The following is a 21,683-nucleotide window of genomic DNA, read 5'->3' on the forward strand; positions in this document are numbered from 1 at the left end:
TAAAAAAATGTGTATGGGTATCGTATCGGCAGGCACGAGAAAATGCCGATCCAGACTCCCGAATTTTTTTTCCGGGTTTTCCAACGCACCCATTTAGATAATCCATTCCAGTTTTTAGTGAGCGTAAAATCCGGTCCACATTTTCCAGTACACGAGCATAGCATCTCCCCAATTTAGCTCAGCGGCGGTCATGTAAATAAATTTGAAGTTATCGGTAAAAATGTCATGTGTGGGATTATTCTACCTTAAAGGACGACAAAGACGAAGAGGTAGAGTGCAACATATGCCACAGTAAAGTCAAGCATGGTGGTAAACCTGTAAGAACTTTTAATACATCCAATCTAATCAAGCATTTAGCGAAATACCACCATAAACAACATGAAGAAAACCAAAGACAAAAAGAAAGGTCCTATCCAACTAACACTGGCAGAAACGTTTGCGAACCGTGACAAACTGCCACTTTTAAAAATACAATTTACAATATTATTTGCACTTATGGCTTTTTAAGCCTTGGTTTACTGATGCCATTTCTGTTTGTTATTTATTATTTTGTCTATTTTGAGTTTATTAATTGCTAAATAAACAAGTCAGTTTCTCCTTACCAACCATTGTGTATTATTCAAACACACCTAATTCAGCTGGCTTCTTGTTATCAAGAGTAAAACGCTTTTCAGCACGAGTATGACAACAAAGTAAGTTGGCTAAATAATTTTAAACTTTAATACATACTCAGATAGGCCGGTATCGTATTGGCTGATATCGGTATCTGATCGGAAGTGCAAATAAATATTGGTATTGGATCGGAAGTTCAAAAAGCTGGATCGGGACATCCCTAGTCTACAGTACTGAAATGCAGAGACTAAGTGTTCCTCACAAATCCATGGTGTGCTGGAGCTTCAGACACGACTCATTTGAAGACACAGTCTGCTGTTCTGCTGTTGTCTTGTTCAGCTTCAGTGTTTTCACTGCGTGTTTTCTGAAGTTATTTCTGCCTTTTGTGTTAGCAGTGAAACTTGTGAAACATGTCAGTGGTGTTATGGGGGTTAGCATTGAAGCACGAGTTAGCAGTGTTTACAGTGACACACAAATTAGTGGTGTTTGCTGTGAAGCATAAGTTAGGAGTGTTAGTGGTGTTTGCAGTGAAGCGTGCATTAGCGGGGTTAGTGGTGTTGGAATTGAAACATGAGTTAGTGTTGTTAGCTGTGGTGTGTGGCGGAGCCCCCCCCCCCCCCCCCCCCGCGAGCAGTGGCAGAAGGACAATGGCATGCTTTGTTTTCAGTCCCTCAGGATGACGGAGCTCGCTCGCAGGTGAATGGTGAGAACCAAAACCAGAGAAGCAGGTTCCTCTGCCTTCTTCACCGATACCCGTAGATGTACCTCGCCCTACTTCAGGTGTAGCTCCACCCCCTCACCCAAGGCCTAACTCCATCCCCTTCACCCCTGCCCTATGTTCTCCCCCTTTAGCCGGGAGGTACCTCCACCCTCTTACACAGTGTGCCATCCTTTCACGAGTGCAGACGTTTTGGCTCGATTTAATGTTAAAATTGGCACGATGGAGAAATGTTCTGAAGACCTTTAACAGCCTAAGTATTCTGTCCGATCCTCGAGGGCACCCAGCTGACCCAGTTTTTTGTTCTGTTCAGGTTGTATTCAGGAGCACTTCTTCAGTGCTTCAAGATGACCTGTAGCGGAACAGAAACCTGGAGTGTCTCGAGTCCCCAGGGACCGGACTCCCTTAAAGGGAGGCTGCTCGACTGACACTTGTATAGTGTGCAGAGAAACATAATTGAACTTCAAGACAATTTTTAAATTAAATTAATTACGTAAGAAACTGATGTCCAGTCATGAGCTGCTTCTTCTGCCTGATATCACTCTCGCTCTCTCTCTGTCTCTCTCATAATCTCCCTGAATTATTGAGGGATCCTCTGACACCTTCAGGGTGTGCCGGAGGTGGAGAAGATACTTCATCTCCTGCTCACTGATAAGAGTAACACACACCTAACCTTCTTCTTAACACCACACACTCCCTCGGTCTTTGACCTCATGGCTTGGGACACACACACACACACACACACACACACGCGCGCGCAGATACATGGTGTTCTTTACAGCTTGGGCATGTACATGAGCTCACCAGCCTGATAAGAACTCAGTGATCACATGTTCTTTACTGCTCCCGTACCAGAAGGGAGCCATTGAATCCGTTCTTGGAGGCCCTGGACCCTGCCATGGGAACACGAGTACTTGTGAAACGTGTAGGAGGAGCTGGTTATTTGTGTGTCAGTCCCCTACCACCAGGGTGTGGTGGCGCTGTGTGGCATAATTCAGCTTGGCATAATTCTCCACTTGATGTGTCCCTCTCGCTCCCCTGACAGTGTGAATCAAATGGGCGCGTGGCTGGGGGGTTTTTGTGCTAATATCTCGCTTTGTGGCGGAGATTGACCTGCAATGGTCTTTAAATAACAGTGGCCCTGCGCTTGACTTGACCAGCTCGTGTGTGGTTGGACGTCTCAGGCCCACGTGAAGGCAAGAGATGTGAGAGAATCTGCTCTAGCTGTCTCCCTGTCTCTGTCTTGCTGTCTTCTCACGGGAAATGAGAAGATGTCATGGAACATAAAGGTTTTGTGCACGTGTGTGTGTGTGGACTGATGTGCGGTTGAGGACCTCTGAGGGCACCAGATGTTGAAGAGCAACGTTGCAGTACTCATTTCCTCTTGTAAGAGCAGGACACTGTGTGGTCCTGTGTGGTCCAGTCTGGTCCTTTGTGATCCGGCGTATTTCAGCGTGGTCCGGGTGATCAGCCTTTTATCCCACACACACGTATGACCTCATGTGCAGCTTCCCGCAGTAACTGGTGGCACTCAAACAGTGAGTGGTGGCAGGGTTTGCACCCCTCTGTTCTGACAGCCAGGCCTTCTGGCTCTATAGCTATGGCAGCACCCCAAGGGCATTACAGACTGTGTGGTGGGAATAGATTTGTGGATGCACAGAGGGGAATCACTCCGCTGGTAGAGATCTCATCGAGGACATGTGTGTCCGCGTAGGTGTGCATGTGCATGCATTTGTGTGTTGCGTGCGCATCTGTGTGTGTGCGTCTGTGTGGATCTATGTGTGCATGCGTGCGCATGTCTGTGTGTGTGCGTGCGTGCATGCGTCTTTGAGTGTCTCTGTCTGTAAACCATTGTCTGCGTTTGTGATGGCACACTCCCGTACATTTTGCGAGAGTTGAATTTCTTTAGTGGAGCAATGCAGTAGGGCAGACGTTTGTCCTACACAGCCTGTGGAAGGCAGTTTTATGTTTCTGTGTAACGATACTGAGTAAGAGTGAGTGAGGAAAAGGAGTTGAGTGAGTGAGTGAGGAAAAGGAGTTGAGTGAGCGAGTGAGGAAAAGGAGCTGAGTGAGTGAGTGAGGAAAAGGAGCTGAGTGAGTGAGTGAGGAAAGAGAGTGAGTGAGGAAAGAGAGTGAGTGAGTGAGGAAAGTGAGTGAGTGAGTGAGGAAAGTGAGTGAGTGAGGAAAGTGAGTGAGTGAGGAAAGTGAGTGAGTGAGTGAGGAAAGTGAGTGAGTGAGTGAGGAAAAGGAGTGAGTGAGTGAGGAAAAGGAGTGAGTGAGTGAGGAAAAGGAGTGAGTGAGTGAGGAAAAGGAGTGAGTGAGTGAGGAAAAGGAGTGAGTGAGTGAGGAAAGTGAGTGAGGGAGTGAGGGAGTGAGGAAAGTGAGTGAGTGAGGGAGTGAGGAAAGTGAGTGAGTGAGGGAGTGAGGAAAGTGAGTGAGTGAGTGAGTGAGGAAAGTGAGTGAGTGAGGAAAAGGAGTGAGTGAGTGAGGAAAAGGAGTGAGTGAGTGAGGAAAAGGAGTGAGTGAGTGAGGAAAAGGAGTGAGCGAGCCACTCAGTCACTCACTCACTCCTTTTCCTCACTCACTCACTCCTTTTCCTCACTTACTCACGCACTCACTCTGCCTTTGTTACCAGTGAGCTGATTGGGGAGCAGAAAGATGCCCTGTATGTGTGTGAGCTACGTTATGCCTCACCATGGCTGTCCGCTTCCGCTCTGGGTCATACTGCCGGCCCATGCTGCAGTGGCACCACCTTCTTCAGGAAGGTTTCAGTCCCACACTTCTCCGGTGGTCCTGCTGAGTTCTCCTCTCGTGCCCTCCTGCACCTCCAGGTGGGAGAGGACTTTGTGCTGCTGCAGCCTCCATGTCTCCATTAACCCATGCTGTCATTTTGAGACATGTGGAGTTGGGATTTTACCTCAGCGGTCTGGTAAATGCCCAGTAAATCAAAACCCTGATCAGTCGTTCAGTCTGTAATGTTGTTTAACCGGCGTTTGAAGTCCCGTTTTACCAAGGGAGAACCGTGGCTCTTCTGCTTTGTGCTGACTATGTTTAGCCAGCCCTGACCTCTTCTGAAGCTGAAGTCTTCAGCTCCTTTTCCTTCAGCTCCTTTTTGCAGTGCGGTCTTGACTGCGTGTTTGAGTGTGGGGGCTGGCGTACCAGTCTCTCTGTTTACCGGTCTCTCTGATGATGACCGTCTCAACCTCATCTGTGGCTAGTACCTACTGCGCAACTGTCCCAGTTTCCTGTCCTGTCCCGTCTCCACCCAGATAAGTGCAATGCCACTTATCCTGCTGCCCTGCGTGTGCGTGTATGCATGTGCGTGTGCATGAAACCTTGGAGTCCTGCCAATTTCCTCTGATTGGCTGGCTTGTGATTATGTCTCATGAGTGTGCCTGCCTAAAGTATTATGGATAACAAAGTTCAAGGTTAAAGGGTGTGTGGATCATCATTGTGAAAAATGAATATTACAGCCTCTCTGTCTTCTAAGTATTGTCAGAACTGATACATTATGATCAAGTCTGGTTTATTGTCATGTGTCAGAAAACAGCATTATATTTTAGTTGTACAGCACTTTGTAATACAGACATGTTTACAGACAGGTTTACAGAGAGGTCATTCTGAGCTATAGCAATAGTTATTGATGCACACATACACTCAACCCCTTCTCACTTCTTTTCTCTCATCCAGGGCTTGAGGAGTTGTGCGTGTGTGTGCATGTGTGTGTGTGCGTGCGTGCGTGCGTGTGTGTGTGTGTGTGTGTGAGAGGATGAGCTCTAAGCGAAGTCTACTGGTGCGGCTGGTGCCGTGCCGATGTCTGCGTGGGGAGGAGGAGACCGTCACCTCCTTGGACTACTCCCACTGCAGCCTGGAGCAGGTGCCCAAGGAAGTCTTCAGCTTTGAGAAGACCCTGGAGGAGCTCTACCTGGATGCCAACCAGATTGAGGAACTGCCAAAAGTATGTGTCCAGCTGGGCCTTTCCTGCTTGCTCACCACCCTTAACCCTGCGAATCACAGTGTTCCTCACCCTTAACTCTGCGAGTCAATCTGTAGCGTCTTGATATTCTGTTAACACACTGCGGACTGAACAAATTTATAATGCTGTTTATGAACCCTGGTGGCTATGATCTATGTCTGAAGACAATATCACAACCTTTACACTGTATAACAACTGTTGTGAATAACATTCTGCAGGTTTTAGCCAGAAACAAGAGTTGTGTTATAGTTGTGTTCATTTCATAAAGGAAGTAGTGATTTGATTTATATCGTGATGTATATCAATATTGACCGATATGAAAAAAAAACTATCATGATAAGATTTTTTTCCCATATCGCCCAGCCCTATATCAGACTCCTGTTTAGCTCATGACTTCACACACTAAAGCTCATTAGAACAATCTGTTGTCTGCTGTGAAGTTGTAGACTGAAATGATGTGACTTGTGAAAGCCATGAGAGATCAGAGCTGTTTTCATTACACTTTAGGCCACAGATCCTCTAATGGCAGTAATTGGAGATTCCAAATTGTTTTGGTGTCTGAGTGTGTGCATATAGATTGGGGTTGAGTACCATTTGAACCAGTACTGTTCCCTGGAATAAGTACCAGCAAAGTTCCCTGGATTTCAGTACTGGTACTGGTCACAAACTACACTGTGAGACTGTGTACATGGAGCACTATGTCACTGCCCTCCATTCAGGCCGTGTTGCTGTGTACTGGTCACACTGATCTCACACAATGTAACATTTGCGACAGTGGCAAGGAAAAACTCCCTAAGAGCATGAGGAAGAAACCTTGAGAGGAACCAAGACAACAATAATTAAGTCAAAGTCAAATTTATTTATATAGTGCTTTTTACAACACATGTTGTCACAAAGCAGCTTTACAATCGTATGGGTCCAGATCCCTAATGGGCAAGCCAAAGGCGACAGTGGCAAGGAAAAACTCCCTATGATGGTGGGGATTAGGAAGAAACCTCGGGAGGACCAAGACTCAAAAGGGAACCCATCCTCCATTGGGCACCCATTAGCACAAGTCCGTGGTTCTACAGCTAGAGTTAAGGTTCTTGTTCCCCGGCCAAGTAGTCACAGTTCCTTCGGTGCAGATGGTGAGCCTCAGGTAGGAGCTAGCATCAGCACGTCCTCTTGCGGCATTACATCCAACGTCAAGCCTTACCATCTCCCAGGTGTTTGTAGGTGCTTGCATGTAATCGTCTTGGGTAGAAGCATGCAAAAAGATAGACAATACAGACTGAGTGTGTGGACATCAATTTAAACCACCATTGATTTAAACATACATAGCTCACGTGCCAGTGATTAGCATGTGGTTCCGGCAGGCTAATCTATAGCAGCATAACTAAAGGGAGGGGTTCTGAGGTGACCACAATCATGAGGGCTCACTGAGACATTGCTTTCCAGTCAAGTCATTGTCACAACTAGAGTGATGCCATAACATGGCTGGATGACAGCATCAACATCTCAGATTACCAGAAATCTCAACGTCTGGAGGCCCCAGAGCCCCAAACCTTACAAGGGGAATATTAACTGAAGGCTTGATTAAATAGCTGAGTCTAAGTCTAGATTTAAAGATTGGAACTGTGTCAGAATCTCGGATTAGACAGATACATAAACAAAGTAGTGATGGGAATTGTGTTCTTTACGTATTTCTTATTCTTAAGAGTCCTAGACTTCTTGATGGTCTAATAGTAGTCCAGAGTCGTGGATATACAGCCATAAAAGGGGAGAATTTGGGGTGGTGAGAGGCGTCAGGGCAGTGTGTTGATCCTTCATCCACAGCTGGTTAGGCAGAATCTCAAGCTCATCTCTCCTCATCTCGTTATTTCTCCGATAGGAGTGCAGCCATTTGTAAAGAGAAAAGAGGGACAATTTGCTCTGTATGGGATTGTATGTGGGACAGAGGAAATTTAAACATTTCTGGAGTGTGGCAGCAACTCCGGCATTGAATTATTATAGCCTAGCTGAAAGGGCTGAACCAGAAGGTAACACAGACTTGGGAGCATCCTGAGACATTGACATCTATCCACTACACCGTCAACAAACTTGAGTGACCACGTGCAGTGACACAATGACGGTACCAGTGCCCCAGTTGACCATAAAACCCTTTGCCCATGAACCCCTGGATCTGTACCTTTATATAAGGGGCACATTAATTACCAAACGCTAAACTAAATAAGTTTTCAACCAAGACCTAAAGATTGAGACTCCGAGTCAGAGTCCTGGACACATTCTGGAAGGTTATTCTGTAGTTGGGGGGCCTTGTAAGAAAAGGCTCTTCCTCCTGCTGTTACCTAATTAATTGTTGGAACTAATAAGAGGCCAGCATCTTGTCATATTAGTAGTTGTGGGGGTTCATAATTGGAGATAATTTCTTGGAGGTAATCAGGAGCAAGCCCATGCAGTGCTTTATAGGTTAATAGAAGAATTTTAAAATCAATACAGAATTTAACTGGGAGCCAATTCAGCCTATTTTTTTTATCAAAGAAATCCATAAAGACATTAGTAGTTAGGTTTCCTGGAATCTGAGGTTCAGCACCTGAGCTATATTAGAAATTGTATTTAAAAGGAATCTAGTATTTTGGTTTTTATTATTCTCAGTGAGGCTACGTAAGCTGAGCGTGCTTTAGTGAACCCCTTTGTACTCAATAATGCTATCCTTCCTGGCACAGTGGAATACTTCCAGCTTAGTCGATCGCCATTTCCGCTCTAATTACATGCTGTTTGTTTTAAGTTTCGAGTTTTGTCTGTGTACCATGGAAAAAAAAATCTGAACTTTTTATATTTTAGTGGAGTTACTATATCTAGAGCTGATCTGCAGGTTTTCTCTAAGCAGTCGCTTAGACTAACTCCTTTGGATCCGATGGTGAGTAGGTTGAAGTAATAGTCTGGGAGGGTTTCAATAAACTGTGTTGCGGTTGAATAATTTATCGAGCATTTTATACAATGCTAAGGAGACGAGCGGGTATTCAGGCTATGATGTAGCTCGAATGACACCTGATCCTGGTTGGAGATTGCTGTGGTTTGCACGAGCACATATTATGTTTGTTATCTACATCGATACCCAGCGATACATTTTATCTAGGGTATGATTGCAATTATGAGCAGGTCCCGTTACATTTTGTGTAATGCGGATACAGTATTGAAGTAAATGCCCTTTTCTGCGGATTCTCTGCTTTATCAAAATGTATGTTAAAATCTCCTACAATTATTATTTTGTCACTGCATACCAGTAAACATGCTGCAAAATCACTAAAATCGTTTAGAAAGTCTGAGTAGGGCCCTGGCGGTCTGTAAACATAGTGAGAATGTGTTCTTATTTGTAGCCGGATTATTTATATTAATAGACAGCATCTCAAGAGAATCCACTTTATGTCCTTCCACTGTGACAGATGCCTGTTTGTGATAGCGAGTTCCTGTCCACAGTAATGAGACTCTATTGGTTTACGGCTCCTCACACAGGCCCTTTAACTCCTGATCCGTCTCTAAACCTCATTTTGCCTTGATGTTATCCATCCTAATACCGGCTTGGTTAGCCTTATGACCTAGTGGGTAATTTACATGATGTATGGTGTAATAATGCCTTAACTCGAGCATTATTTTGATTTTAATCTTTTCTTGTCTTCTGGCTTTCTTGCTGGCCATTTTCTTTCTTTGTCTTTCTCTTTTTGCCTTTCCTTCCATCTTCCTCCATCTCTGTCCATCTCCCTCTGTCTCCCTCCATCTCATACAGCAACTGTTCAACTGTCAGTTACTGCACCGGTTGAGTCTTCCAGACAACGACCTGAGTGTCCTGCCGCCAGCCATCGCTAATCTGGTCAACCTCAGAGAGCTGGACGTCAGTAAAAACAGTAAGGCCTGCAACACCTTGAGCCCTGCTCCTATCTACGCCAAGCACCTACACACCTACACCACAGAGATGAAATCCTCAGTGTATACTCACACCATCATGTCACACATTATGCATGTATCCTGACCTGATGATGATGATGATGATGATCTGGAGTTCGTCAGTCACTTCCTCCTGCAATGACACGCACACGTACAGACACATACACACAGGCACCCTGCTCAGCAGGTTTGGGTGAGACCTGTATCTCAGACATGATGACATGCTCTCTTTCTCTCTGTTTCTGTGTGTCTCTTTCTCCATGTGTCAGTCTCTCTCTTTTTGTGTGTCTCTGTTTCTCCATGTGTCCATGTCTCTCTCTCTTTTTCTGTTTCTGTGTGTCTCCATTTCTCCATGTGTCTGTTTCACTATCTCGCCGCTTGTGTGTGCGTCTCTACGTCTCGATCTCTGTGTCTCTCTCCATCTCCGTTTCTGTCTGCTTCTCTCTCTCTCTCTCTCTCTCTCTCTCTCTCTCTCTCTCTCTCTCTCTCTCTCTCTCTCTCTCTCTCTCTCTCTCTCTCTCTCTCTCTCTCTCTCTCTCTCTGGGGTGTTGTGCATACATGCTTGGGCCTGTGCTGAGGCCGCTGCACCATACTTTCACTCCTCTGTGACATCACTTCCTTCCAGTACTGCCGCTTGGCGATAAGCAGGTGTTCCAGCTATTTGTGCTATAGCTAGAGCACACACAACACAGAGCTGAGTGGATGTGTTCAGGCACAACACCAGCTCACAGGCCATGGTTCAGTGTTCTTTCCACGTGGGGGGTTAGAAGCAAGCAAAAAGATAGACAATACAGACTGAGTGTGTGGACATCAATTTAAACCACTATTGATTTAAACATACATAGCTCACGTGCCAGTGATTAGCATGTGGTTCCGGCAGGCTAATCTATAGCAGCATATCTAAAGGAAGGGGTTCAGAGGTGACCACAGTCATGAGGGCTCACTGAGGCATTGCTTTCCAGTCAAGTCATTGGCACAACTAGAATGATGCCATGGCACAGCTGGATGACAGCATCAACATCTCAGATTATCAGAAATCCCAACGTTTGGGGGCCCCCGAGCCCCAAACCTTACAAGGGGAATATTAACTGAAGGCTTGATTAAATAGCTGAGTCTTAAGTCTAGATTTAAAGATTGGAACTGTGTCAGAATCTTGGATTAGACAGATACATAAACAAAGTAGTGATGGGAATTATGTGTTCTCCACATATTTCTTATTATTAAGAGTCCTAGACCTCTTGATACAGCAGTAAATCTGCATCAGTAGATCAGTAGTAGTGGGCTGGACTCACATTTGCATACACACACTCCCTCTCTCTTGTGTGTGTACTAGTGCTATATCGATATTTCACGATAAATTTCCTCGATGACTATGACGAGCTTGGGCAGAAGAATTCAATAAACGTTTTTTTCCCACTTCCCGCCTTAAGTAGGGCCGCCAACGGAGGCAATCTGATGCCGTAGCACACTATCAGGCTGCACGCTGAACGCAAAACAATTTAATTACGCAAAACAAATTCTTCAAAATGAGGACGCGTGCATTACATATCTGAAACAAATTCTGAAACGCTCCAAATCCAGCCACAACACAACGGATGTTTTTCTGTACAAATGCTTTTACGCAGGCATAAACAACTATTGTGTTATACAGTTTCTCATTATGTTAAATGGGACTTAAGTAGTAAAGCTCTTTAGATGTAGCAGCTGTATTATTTAAACTAGCTAGATATTTAGATAGAAACTACATTGTGTTAAATGGGATTTTAAGCTTTAGTTTCTGTCTAAATACCTAGCTAGTTTGCTGCATTTAAAAAGCATTTAGCTTACACGTGAAATAAAGTGATAAGCGGTTTTATCACGGGTAAGAAAAATGATGCAATGTCTCGGAACGATTCCACAAAATAGACTAAACAACCTGGTAAGACGAAGGGAATAACGCTGTAGGTTTTTAACTAGAAACAAGAGTTGTATTATACAGTATCTCATTACATAGAACGGGACTGAATTTGTAAAGGTCTTTAAATGTAGCTAGCTATGTATTTAGACGAAAACTAAGGCATATACTTTTTCAGGCTTAATTACCTAGCAATCTACATTTAAAGACCTTTACCCTTAGTTTTTGTCTAAACATCTAGTTATCTATCTAGCTACATTTAAAGAGCTTTAGAAATTCAGTTCAGTTGTGCTGAATTCCTCAGCAGAATCTGACTCCCCTCGTTTGCGCGCACATAAAGATGCTACAGATGATATTCAAGTTAAAATTAAACCCTCCATTAAAAAGGTTAATATACAAAGGGTTATATTATTAAAATAATCCTTGTTGAATATAGAGGCATGTGCTTTATGTGGAATAGCCAACACATCCAAATAAGTCACCGAAATAAAAAAGACCAATCAATCAATCACATTTTATTTATATAGAGTTTTTTACAACAGTTGTTGTCACAAAGCAGCTTTACAAGTGTCCGAGTCCAAGCCCCCAGTGAGCAAGCCAAGGTCGACAGTGGCAAAGAAAACCTCCCTAAGGGCATGAGGAAGAAACCTTGAGAGAAACCAAGACTCAGGGGGGGAACCCATCCTCCTCTGGCCGACACCGGTCTCAATGACAACAACAATTTAGAGAGCGAGACAGAAAAGAAAAGGAAAAGTTGTGAGGGATAAAGTCCATCTTGGTGTAGATTTATAAAACATGAGTTCTTTATGTAAGTCCTGTATATTCCCAAACGTCTTGATGGTTGGTAATGTTATACATGTGTCCTTTATGTAATTTCTGTTTAGTCCTATCTATCATCCTTTAAAGTATTTCTCAGTTAAAGTATAAAGGAAATTGTGATTTGATTTATATCATGATATATATTGATATCGACTGAAAAATGTTATCGTGATAAGATTTTTTTTCCCATATCGAATGAATATTTGATTTATATAGCGCCTTTCAAGGTACCCAAGGTCGCTTTACAACAGAGGTACAAGTCTTACTTGACCAATCACACACCAGCGAGAAGCGGCAACCAGTTGTGCACAGTGTACTCTCTAGCAGAATCCACAGCCCCCTGGGGGACTGAATGGGGTGCAGGAAGGGGAGAGAGGACAAACCCTAGTGACAGAGCACCATCCACCACTGAGCATACAAGCACACACACATTCATGCACAGACAACTGTTGTTTATTGAACATGAAAACACACACACTCTGAGAATTTGTCAGAGACTGCTAACTTGCCTAACCTCCATGTTTTTGGGCTGTGGGAGGAAACGCACACAGACATGGGGAGAACATGGAAACTCCACTCAGATAGGGACTTGAACCCAAGACCCCAGTGCTGAGAGGCAAACATGCTAACCACCGTGCGTGTGCGTGTGGGGATTTATTACCTGTGGTTACTTGCTGCATGTATTTACAGCATGCGAGTGTCTGTCAGCAGGATGTTGCCATAACTTTAAATTTTGAGCGGAAGCCCTGTGTTTGTAGGAGGTGCTAACACCCCTTACATACAGCTAACTCACAGAAGTGTAATCCTCACACAACTTGCAAACAGAGAAGGGCAATTCCCACACACCTTACACACACAGAAAAGTAATTTGCACACAGTTCACACACACCTTGCACCTTACAAACACAGCTCAGCAGAAGCAGTGTCATCTGGATGCGTCTTCATAAAGGCTGTACAGTGGAACCTCTGTTAGCAAACGCCTCCGATAGCGATTGACAAAACGACCAAAAGTTTCACAAAAAATTTGCACCATATAGCGAACTAAATTTCAGATAGCGAACAGCAGTCACCCACACGTGATCGACCAGCATCTCAGATCAAACGTCAGTAGTTTATCTTTATCTGTATGCATACTTCTTATTTAATGATTTTTGTGCTTTATTTTAATATTATAGCCCTCAATCATGGCTTCAAAGAAGATTAAGAGTGATAGTAGCAGTGTAGTGAATAGGAAGTGGCCAACAATTGAATTGAAATGATTTCCAAGTTTGAACGAGGCATGTGTGTATCTGATATCATTGCACGATATTTATGTTTACTAAATGCTTTTAAAAATATTTTTGTTTATTTATCTCCATTTGTACTGTATTATAACTGTTCTCACAAAAAAACATCTATACAGCCTGTAACTTTCATATATTAGCGAGTCACCAGGGGCTAGGATCCAACTATTTCTACACTGCAAAAAATATTTTTTGACTTTGTAAATATAATTAAGTTTATTTAAGTACTATCTAAAAGAATCATCTAGTACAGGCAAGTTACTTAAGAATTTCACGTAAAATTATATGCAATACTTGGTGTTTTTTTGTAATTGTTTGCTATTTAGACTAAAATTAGCAAAACTGAAAACAGCAAGTAAAAGGTCACTTGCAGGATCCATGCATGCGCAGTGACATCAGGAAGTCAAACATTTTTCACACGTAGTGCAGTGGAGATTTAACGTACCGTTTAGCGTACATGTTTCACTTTTTAAATAAATGTTATGTTTAAATGTGAGCTGAGCCTGCCATGTTAACGAACCAACCAGTTAGCTTAACTGATGCAATGTTAGTTTATTTCCAGTTCGGGTTATTGACCTGGCTGGCAGAAGTATTAGCAAAGTAATTTATGCTAACTAGGATTAGCAATTTACATTCAGAAATACGGATGGTCACCATTAAAGTATTAACAGTGTAGATATAGTCATTTGAAAGTACTTTAGATTCAAGTGTGTTTTTGGAAAGGTTTCGCCATGTTAACGTCTTAGTTATGTAGTTTAGCTGCTGAAGTCATTTTTTTTATGTATATCAATATGTGAATATTTTTTTAATATTTAAAGCTTTATATATTGTAGCATCACAGGCTAGCCCTGATGTTATTGTTGTTTAGTAGGGGGCAGGGCATTCATCTACCCAGAATGCCCCTTGAGTTCTTTTTAGGCGTTACCGTGTCTAGTAGCTAGAATAGAGTGGTGAGTGAGGTTGTGCTTTATATAGGTGTTTGTAAGAGTGAAGAGTTCTTCTCTCGTGTGATATTGACACTTTGCTTGTGAGCAGTTGTTAATGTTGCCGCAATAAAAGGAGCAATTTTTCTAGCTTCTTCACAATGTTTTGTGCAATGCATTGATTTCACTGCATGTAGCATTTTAATTAGTGCTGTCAATTCCAGGTGCCGCGATTAAAAGTCCTCACCAGGATTTTGCTCAAGCTTGCTAGATTTTCTAATTAGCAATCCAGGTAAAATTAGTGGAATCAACACAATCCAGGAAGCCTGAGCAAAATCCTGGTGAGGACTTTTAATCGCGGCACCTGGAATTGACAGCACTAATTTTAATGCATGATTTGTATCAGAAATTAATACTGTAATAAACAAAATATTTGGCTGTTAAGCATTAAAGAACTTCAACACACTACTACTGTTACCTAAAAAATAAAAGCCATGGGACAATGTGGTGCTACATTGTAGTAAAATCTAATTGTATAATTAGTGTACATAATGTGTTGCAAAGTAACATTTACTGAAACATTTGTAGTTAAATACATTGAGAATTATGAGTAAATATTACTTAAATATATATTTGGTAAATTTACTTGCTGTTTTTACGTGGAAAAACTTTCCTATTTTTTTTAAGTAAACCCTACTCCACATTTTTTCTGTGTATTTCCTTTATTTCTTATGGGGAAAATTGTTTTGGATAGCGAACATTTCGGATATCGATAACCTTTTCAGAACGTATTGTGGTCGTTAACAGAGGTTCCACTGTATTGTGTTACAGAAATGACATCATAGCAACCTGTTTTTGGTGCATTTCAGGTATTCAGGAGTTTCCTGAGAATATTAAGAACTGCAAAGTCCTGGCCGTTGTTGAAGCGAGTGTGAACCCCATTTCTAAGTAAGTGTCCTGTTTGCTCTCCTGCACATACCGGGTTAAAGGGGCTTTTATGAGGCCAGCCAGGTGGGTTAAGGGCCCACTCAGGCTTCTGATGTTGCTACAAACCCCTGGGGAGATGGACCTACAGACCTGTAGACCCACATACCAACAGACCCTGATTCACAGACTCGGACTCGCAGAATAAAAGTGCAAAGTGCTGTGTCACTGCTTTAGTTCACATGTGCAGAATGAGATGTTTAGACTGTTTTAATGCACTGGGCATCTCACTGTGCATGCTCATTGTTCTGAAATGTACCGTGCGTGTGTGTGTTCTCTCTACAGGCTTCCAGAAGGCTTCACACAGCTACTCAGTTTGACGCAGCTTTACTTGAATGATGCTTTCCTAGAATTTCTACCAGCTAGTTTTGGCAGGTTAGACACACAGACAGACATACATGCACATACATACACACACTCTTGTTTACTCGATTGATTAATTGGTAAATCAATCAAAGGGTAACTCAATGCCATTCCTCACCTCCTCTCTCTCTGGGAGGGTCCCAGTTCTTGGTCTGAACACTCATAGACATTGTGCATATGTCATATCAAAAAGTGACTGCACACACACAAAGTTTGTGTTAACTTTGAATAGAGCATGGGTTAAAGTTCTCGGTCACCACTGAGAGGTTTCAGAATTACGATTTTTTGTGGTTACGACACGTCTCCCATTTACTGTATAAAGCCTTGTTTGGATTTAAGTGGTTCTTGGTGTTTGGTGTGTGCGGCGGAAGAATACATGGTTATGCGGCAGAAGAATACACGGTTACTCGGCTTGGGACTGAGGAGGACGGCGTTAGGATAGGATAACGTACAGCACGTTATTTACGTACAGTATGTACGTATGTTCCAATTTGCAATTAAATATTTTATATATTAAAACTAACTATAATCATAATACTTGTAATTCTTTTAAACTTTATTTGCACAATTTCTTTTTGTCTGGTCTCCGGTAATTTTAATAACAGTAATTAATATATCAATAATTAATGAATGAATCATGCCTACATGCCTGTTTTTAACATATTTTGTCTTAATTATATTAACAGAATCTTTAGGTTATGGCATTTTCTCTTTTAATAGAATTTTTTTTTTCACCATAATGATTACCTGACTTATTTATTAATTGATTTAAAGATTAATCAATAAAGGTTCATTTGTTTATTCATTTTGAATATTACAATGTCATGTCCATACTATAAAATGACTACATTTAAAACTTTATTTTGAATTGTAGAGAAATATAGAAGTTATGGTTATTTATATTGAAGAATCTCTCCACCGATCACAGACTTTTCTTCATTTAGTTTTAATACAGTCTGAGAAAAAAGGCACATTTTTCTTCGATTTAAAATGTCAACTTTATTTCTAAACCAATTTTAACATGGATGGAGTTGTTCTGTTTGTATTTAAAGGCTCTATCCAGTGGTGTGATTTTAATTTGCCATTTTTGGACTTTAAATTCTTTTGTAACCTACTTAAAGCAGGTAATCTTACTGCTTATGATTTTGCGATAGTGAATCTGTTAAAAACAAGAGAGCTTCATACCTTCTAAAACTCACCAGGATTCACTAAATTTGACTTGATCTTTAAATAATTTTCTGGAGGAGGACCACCAGATAACTCCATTATATAAACATTTATGTACATTTATTGCTCAGGTGGTGCATTTTGTCATAGATTCTCTCTTCTCTCCTTACACAGGCTGTTTAGATAAAAATATTTTATAAATGTGTTTATTGTGTAGAATTAGGCTAGAGGCTATGTCCCAACTACACCAGATTTTCAGTAATTGCTAGCATTGTCTTTTGCCAGGAAAAAATTTCAGTCAAATGAAAATTTCTTGCTTTAACCCATGGAATAGAGGCTGTAGCTTGCTTTCCAAGACACTTCAGCTGTCAGCTGTAGGTTTGTAGGTTTGGTTGAGGGGTATTTGGAAGCATCCTGGACAAGACTGCCAACACCTTCAGTCTACTGTGCATTAACGGCTGAAATTCTCGTTGGTATATCCAGTGTGAGCAGATTTGTGCTGTCTGTGGAAGAGCCAGTGTGCACTGTTAACCCCCAATCATAATTTTGTCACAAAATGCATGTTTTAGAAATTACATCAGTTTTAATTTCTGGTGTGTGTGTGTGTGTGTGTGTGTGGTCTCTCCCTCTCCTGCATTCCTCAGGCTGACCAAACTGCAGATTCTCGAGCTCCGAGAGAACCAGCTGAAGATGCTTCCTAAGTAAGTGTGTGTGTGTGTGTGTGTGTGTGTGTGTGTGTGTGTGTGTGTGTGTGTGTGTGTGTGTGTGTGTGTGTGTGTGTGTGTGTGTGTGTGTGTGTGTGTGTAACAGAGCTAATGTAATCCAAAGCCAACGATTACAGTGAAGACATGGACATGGTGAACGAGCCATGAAGAGAAAGGCTTGGAACATTTGGTTTCCACATTTCACTCCCACTATTTCTCTCTAACTTCTCTGTCCTCCTATTCTCTATCCTCCTCTGTTTCCCTCTTCTCTATCCCCCTAGTCTCTGTCCTCCTCTTCTCTGTGATGCCTCTGTCAGTGGAGCAGAATGCAGTGAGATGCTGTGGAGCTCCTTCTGAAGGACACGTGCAGGACTACGGGTGGAGGACCTGCGTGTCTCACTGTCTGATCCCTCATGCTTTATACCTTTTAGAAATTAACACTTTTACATAGTTTTGGATGATTCTCTCCATGAGGTGCTGCCTGTGGGCTTCACCCCCTCCTTGAGCCACTGTCTTATAGGCTCCACCTCCTCCCTGACACCCTGGTGAGCTGCCGTTATCCTGTTGGCTTGGTCCCCTTCATGACATTCTGGTGACCCCCACATAGTGCTCTGGAGGCTCTGACTCCACCCTGTGCACCATCTCAGCATGTGACAGAGCCGGTTCCCAAACGCCCAGCAACCAAAACGGCCTTAACCAGGAGAAACACACAGTGCTCCGGGCATGGGTGTGATCACACACACACACACACACAGCCAGTGCTTGAGCATGGAAACCCGGCTTCTGTCTGTGCCATAACGGAGTTGGCCCCGTGTAGGAGATCTCTGCCAGAACTCGTCAAACGGGGGCTGTCTTGGGCAGGTTGTGGTTGGCAGGGCCGGACTGACAGTCGCCCTCATGCCAGCGCTGGGGGGAGAAAATGCAGCTCAGTTCACGTTTCTGTGGAAAATCTGCTCTGAGATGTGGGATCTGTGCTGCTGTCATCAGAGAGAATGAAGCTCTGCTGCTCCATTCCCAGTGGGCAGGATCTTAAATGAAGTAATTACACTTTCCAAGAAGCAGCTACAGATGTTGATGGCTTAAAAATTTACATGGTGAATTTAAAACAAATTAAATGTAGAGTGCTTGCCTGTTTCTCAGTTAATAAACTGGTTTACAATTAATTATAAACAGCTCGATTTGAAAATAATTAATTCTACAAACTTACTGTGAGTTTGGCTCCCATTTCGGGCCGATACTGTCAGGCCGACGCCGTCATCCATGTCTTGGGAGCCCCTCTTCCTCCCAACCTGATTCGTTGGCTGGGTGCCCCCACCATCTGAAGTCACATCACTGCGTTTAAAACAGTGGGTGAAGCGTAGTGTAGTGACCGGGCCCAGCAGGCTGTCCCGTGATTGTGTGTGTGTGTGTGTGTGTGTGTGTGTGTGTGTGTGTGTGTGTGTGTGTGTGTGTGTGTGTGTGTGTGTGTGTGTGTGTGTTCTCATGCCTTTTACATGACCCTAGAGATAGGTGCTATTATGGACTCCTAACCTGTTTGTGCTCATTACATTAGACTAGAGTAACTGTAATGCTTCAGCTGATCTGGTAAACACTTGGTGTTGACTGTCAATGCCAAATGTAGTGTGTGTGTGTGTGTGTGTGTGTGTGTGTGTGCGTGCGTGCTTGTTTACTTGTTTACAGAAGCATGCATAAACTGACACAGCTGGAACGCTTGGATCTGGGGAGTAATGAGTTCACAGATGTGGTCAGTGTCTTCCTGACTCTATATTTCATTTTAATATCTGTCACTCTCTCTCTCCCTGTGTCTCTGTCTCTCTCTGTTCCTAGGACGTTTGTGTTGTGTGCTCTGGTGTTGTTCTGATGTCTCTCTCTCTCTGTGTCTCTGTCTTTCTCTGTTCCTAGGACGTTTGTGTTGTGTGCTCTGGTGTTGTTCTGATGTCTCTCTCTCCCTGTGTCTCTGTCTCTCTCTGTTCCTAGGACGTTTGTGTTGTGTGCTCTGGTGTTGTTCTGATGTGTATAGTGACTGTTCTGTCTCTCTGTAGCCTGAGGTGTTGGAGCAGCTCACAGGGATCAGAGAACTATGGATAGATGGCAACAAGCTCACACTTTTACCTGGGGTAAGAGCTCCGCTCCTCTCTCTTCTCCCTCCCTGGATTAGGGGTCAGGGTTAGATTTGTTTTGCATGTTCTTGTCTAGAGGTCAGGCATAACCTGAGTGGTTGAGCTACTGGGGTTAGGGGTTATTGGGTGTTAAGGGTTATATGGGCTTAAGGACTCAAGATCCATTAAATCAAATGTACTCTGTGATCAGAGGAACTGGGGATAGAAATCAAGGTTTAAAGGTCTTTGTTGTGAGTGAAACTGCTGTGATCCTAGCTGAGAGAACTGTCCCTGCTCCACTGCTGTGATCCTAGCTGAGAGAACTGTCCCTGCTCCACTGCTGTAATCCTAGCTGAGAGAACTGTCCCTGCTCCACTGCTGTAATCCTAGCTGAGAGAACTGTCCCTGCTCCACTGCTGTGATCCTAGCTGAGAGAACTGTCCCTGCTCCACTGCTGTGATCCTAGCTGAGAGAACTGTCCCTGCTCCACTGCTGTGAGGTGGAGGACGTGTTGACTCAGTCCTGCCCTCTCACTGCCAGGCTGCCATAAACTGCAGGACAGTGTGTGCGATTAGGATTTATCACAGCAGGGGCATCCTTGGGGGGGGGGGGGGGGGGGGGGGGGGGTCATGCACATAAAATCACACAAATACATTACATTGAAAATCGACATTAAAACAGTTTAGATGCTGGTACCACTGCTGGTGTGTGCTGTGTGTGTGCTGTGCTGTGCTGTGTGTTCGTGTGTGTGTGTGTGTGCTGTGCTGTGTGTTCGTGTGTGTGTGTGTGTGTTCGTTTTCCTGCTCCTGCTCCTATGGAAATCAATTTTTCTCCCTTGTTGATGCTTTTGCTATTTAAGCTCCTTAACAGCACACCTAGGAGAGCTGCTCACACAGCCCAGTTTAGTCTCTCTCTCTCTCTCTCTCTCTCTCTCTCTCTCACACACACAACACACACACCACCCTCACACAGCCCCCCAACTCTAGATACACACATGAACACACACCCACTATGGCTCTCGCACACACTCGGCTAGACAAACTTCTGCACAGACTCTGCATCTCCTTTCGGTGATTTCTTCTTGAATGTGTGTATTCTGTAGATGATTGGCTCTCTGAAGCAGCTGGCCTACCTGGACGTGTCTAAGAATAGTTTGGAGATGGTGGATGAAAAGATCTCTGACTGTGAGAACCTGCAGGACCTGCTACTGTCCAGTAATGCCCTCACACAGCTGCCCAACTCCATAGGTACATACACACACACACACACACACACTCACACGCATTCATGAAATGAACCTTTATTGTCATTACACATTGTACTTGTACATTTGCGCAACAAAATTGGTTTACAGCCCCCCTCCCCTCTTGGTGCAAATACAAAATAGAAAAGTTTATATATAAAATAGAAAAGTTTTAAATATAAACAAATAATAGATTAAGAGCTATGATTAACTATACGTAAGCATAAATTAACTAAGCTTTCCTATTTACACACTAAGTTTTCCTATATACACAAGTGAAGAAATTAACATTTGCAGCAACAATTATTGCCATGCGTTCACAGGGTTCACACCACGAATGAGTTTTCACAAATCAATTTTCCAATCTTGATGGCAGAATCACATTATCTGCTATACTAGATGCCTGGGAGGTTGGAAGCAACTTTCAAGCAAACCCAATAAACAGATATTGAAGGAATGGTCAGTATGTGTCTGGACTGAATCCAGCTCCTCCCTGTTGAATTCTCACTCTCTACTGTCATGTCTCTCTGCTTCTCCCTCTCTCTCTCGCTCCCGCAGGCTCACTGAAGAAACTGACGGCGCTGAAGGTGGATGAGAACCAGCTCCTCCAGTTACCAGACTCCATCGGCGGGTGAGTGGCCTCGTTCCATCTTAATTCCAGTCAAATTTACGGGTTAACAACATAATCTTCAAAAATGATTTTTTGTTAATTTGTTTCACCATGTCCTCTGAGCTAGGATGATGAGTCATTCATTTATTTACCATCCCCAACAGCCCCCAGCCAGTGTTGTCTACGCCAGTGCGCTGTTAAGGGCCTCGAGTGAGTTTAAGTTTAAGTGAGTGACGGATGGCCTGAGAGTCTTTCAGCCTTACAATGACACATTCTGGCTTCGTGTTTCTAAAGGAGAGCAGAAATTGGTTTGCCAGATGCATCTCGCTGCGCTGTGATGTACAGTGAAAGATTATTCACAGAA

General features: G+C 43.2%; 1 protein-coding gene across 6 annotated transcripts in view; it reads left to right on the forward strand.

Annotated features, from left to right (window-relative positions):
• The window catches only part of erbin (erbb2 interacting protein), a 65,434-nt gene that overhangs the window by 18,616 nt on the left and 25,135 nt on the right, over positions 1–21,683 (forward strand). For 5 of the 6 annotated variants that reach the window (XR_013133619.1, XM_077019121.1, XM_077019120.1 and 2 more), the window contains 9 exons: positions 5,021–5,288; positions 9,073–9,190; positions 15,019–15,097; positions 15,419–15,508; positions 17,308–17,364; positions 19,048–19,111; positions 19,410–19,484; positions 20,569–20,713; positions 21,268–21,340. Coding sequence is in view for 5 of the 6 variants with exons in the window: in XM_077019121.1 (XP_076875236.1) it covers positions 5,100–5,288; positions 9,073–9,190; positions 15,019–15,097; positions 15,419–15,508; positions 17,308–17,364; positions 19,048–19,111; positions 19,410–19,484; positions 20,569–20,713; positions 21,268–21,340 (890 nt within the window). In the remaining variant the exon portion in view is untranslated. The other variant, XM_077019124.1, reaches the window with a different exon arrangement.

Source organism: Brachyhypopomus gauderio, chromosome 10 (genome assembly GCF_052324685.1).
Source record: "Brachyhypopomus gauderio isolate BG-103 chromosome 10, BGAUD_0.2, whole genome shotgun sequence".
Taxonomy (NCBI): domain Eukaryota; kingdom Metazoa; phylum Chordata; class Actinopteri; order Gymnotiformes; family Hypopomidae; genus Brachyhypopomus; species Brachyhypopomus gauderio.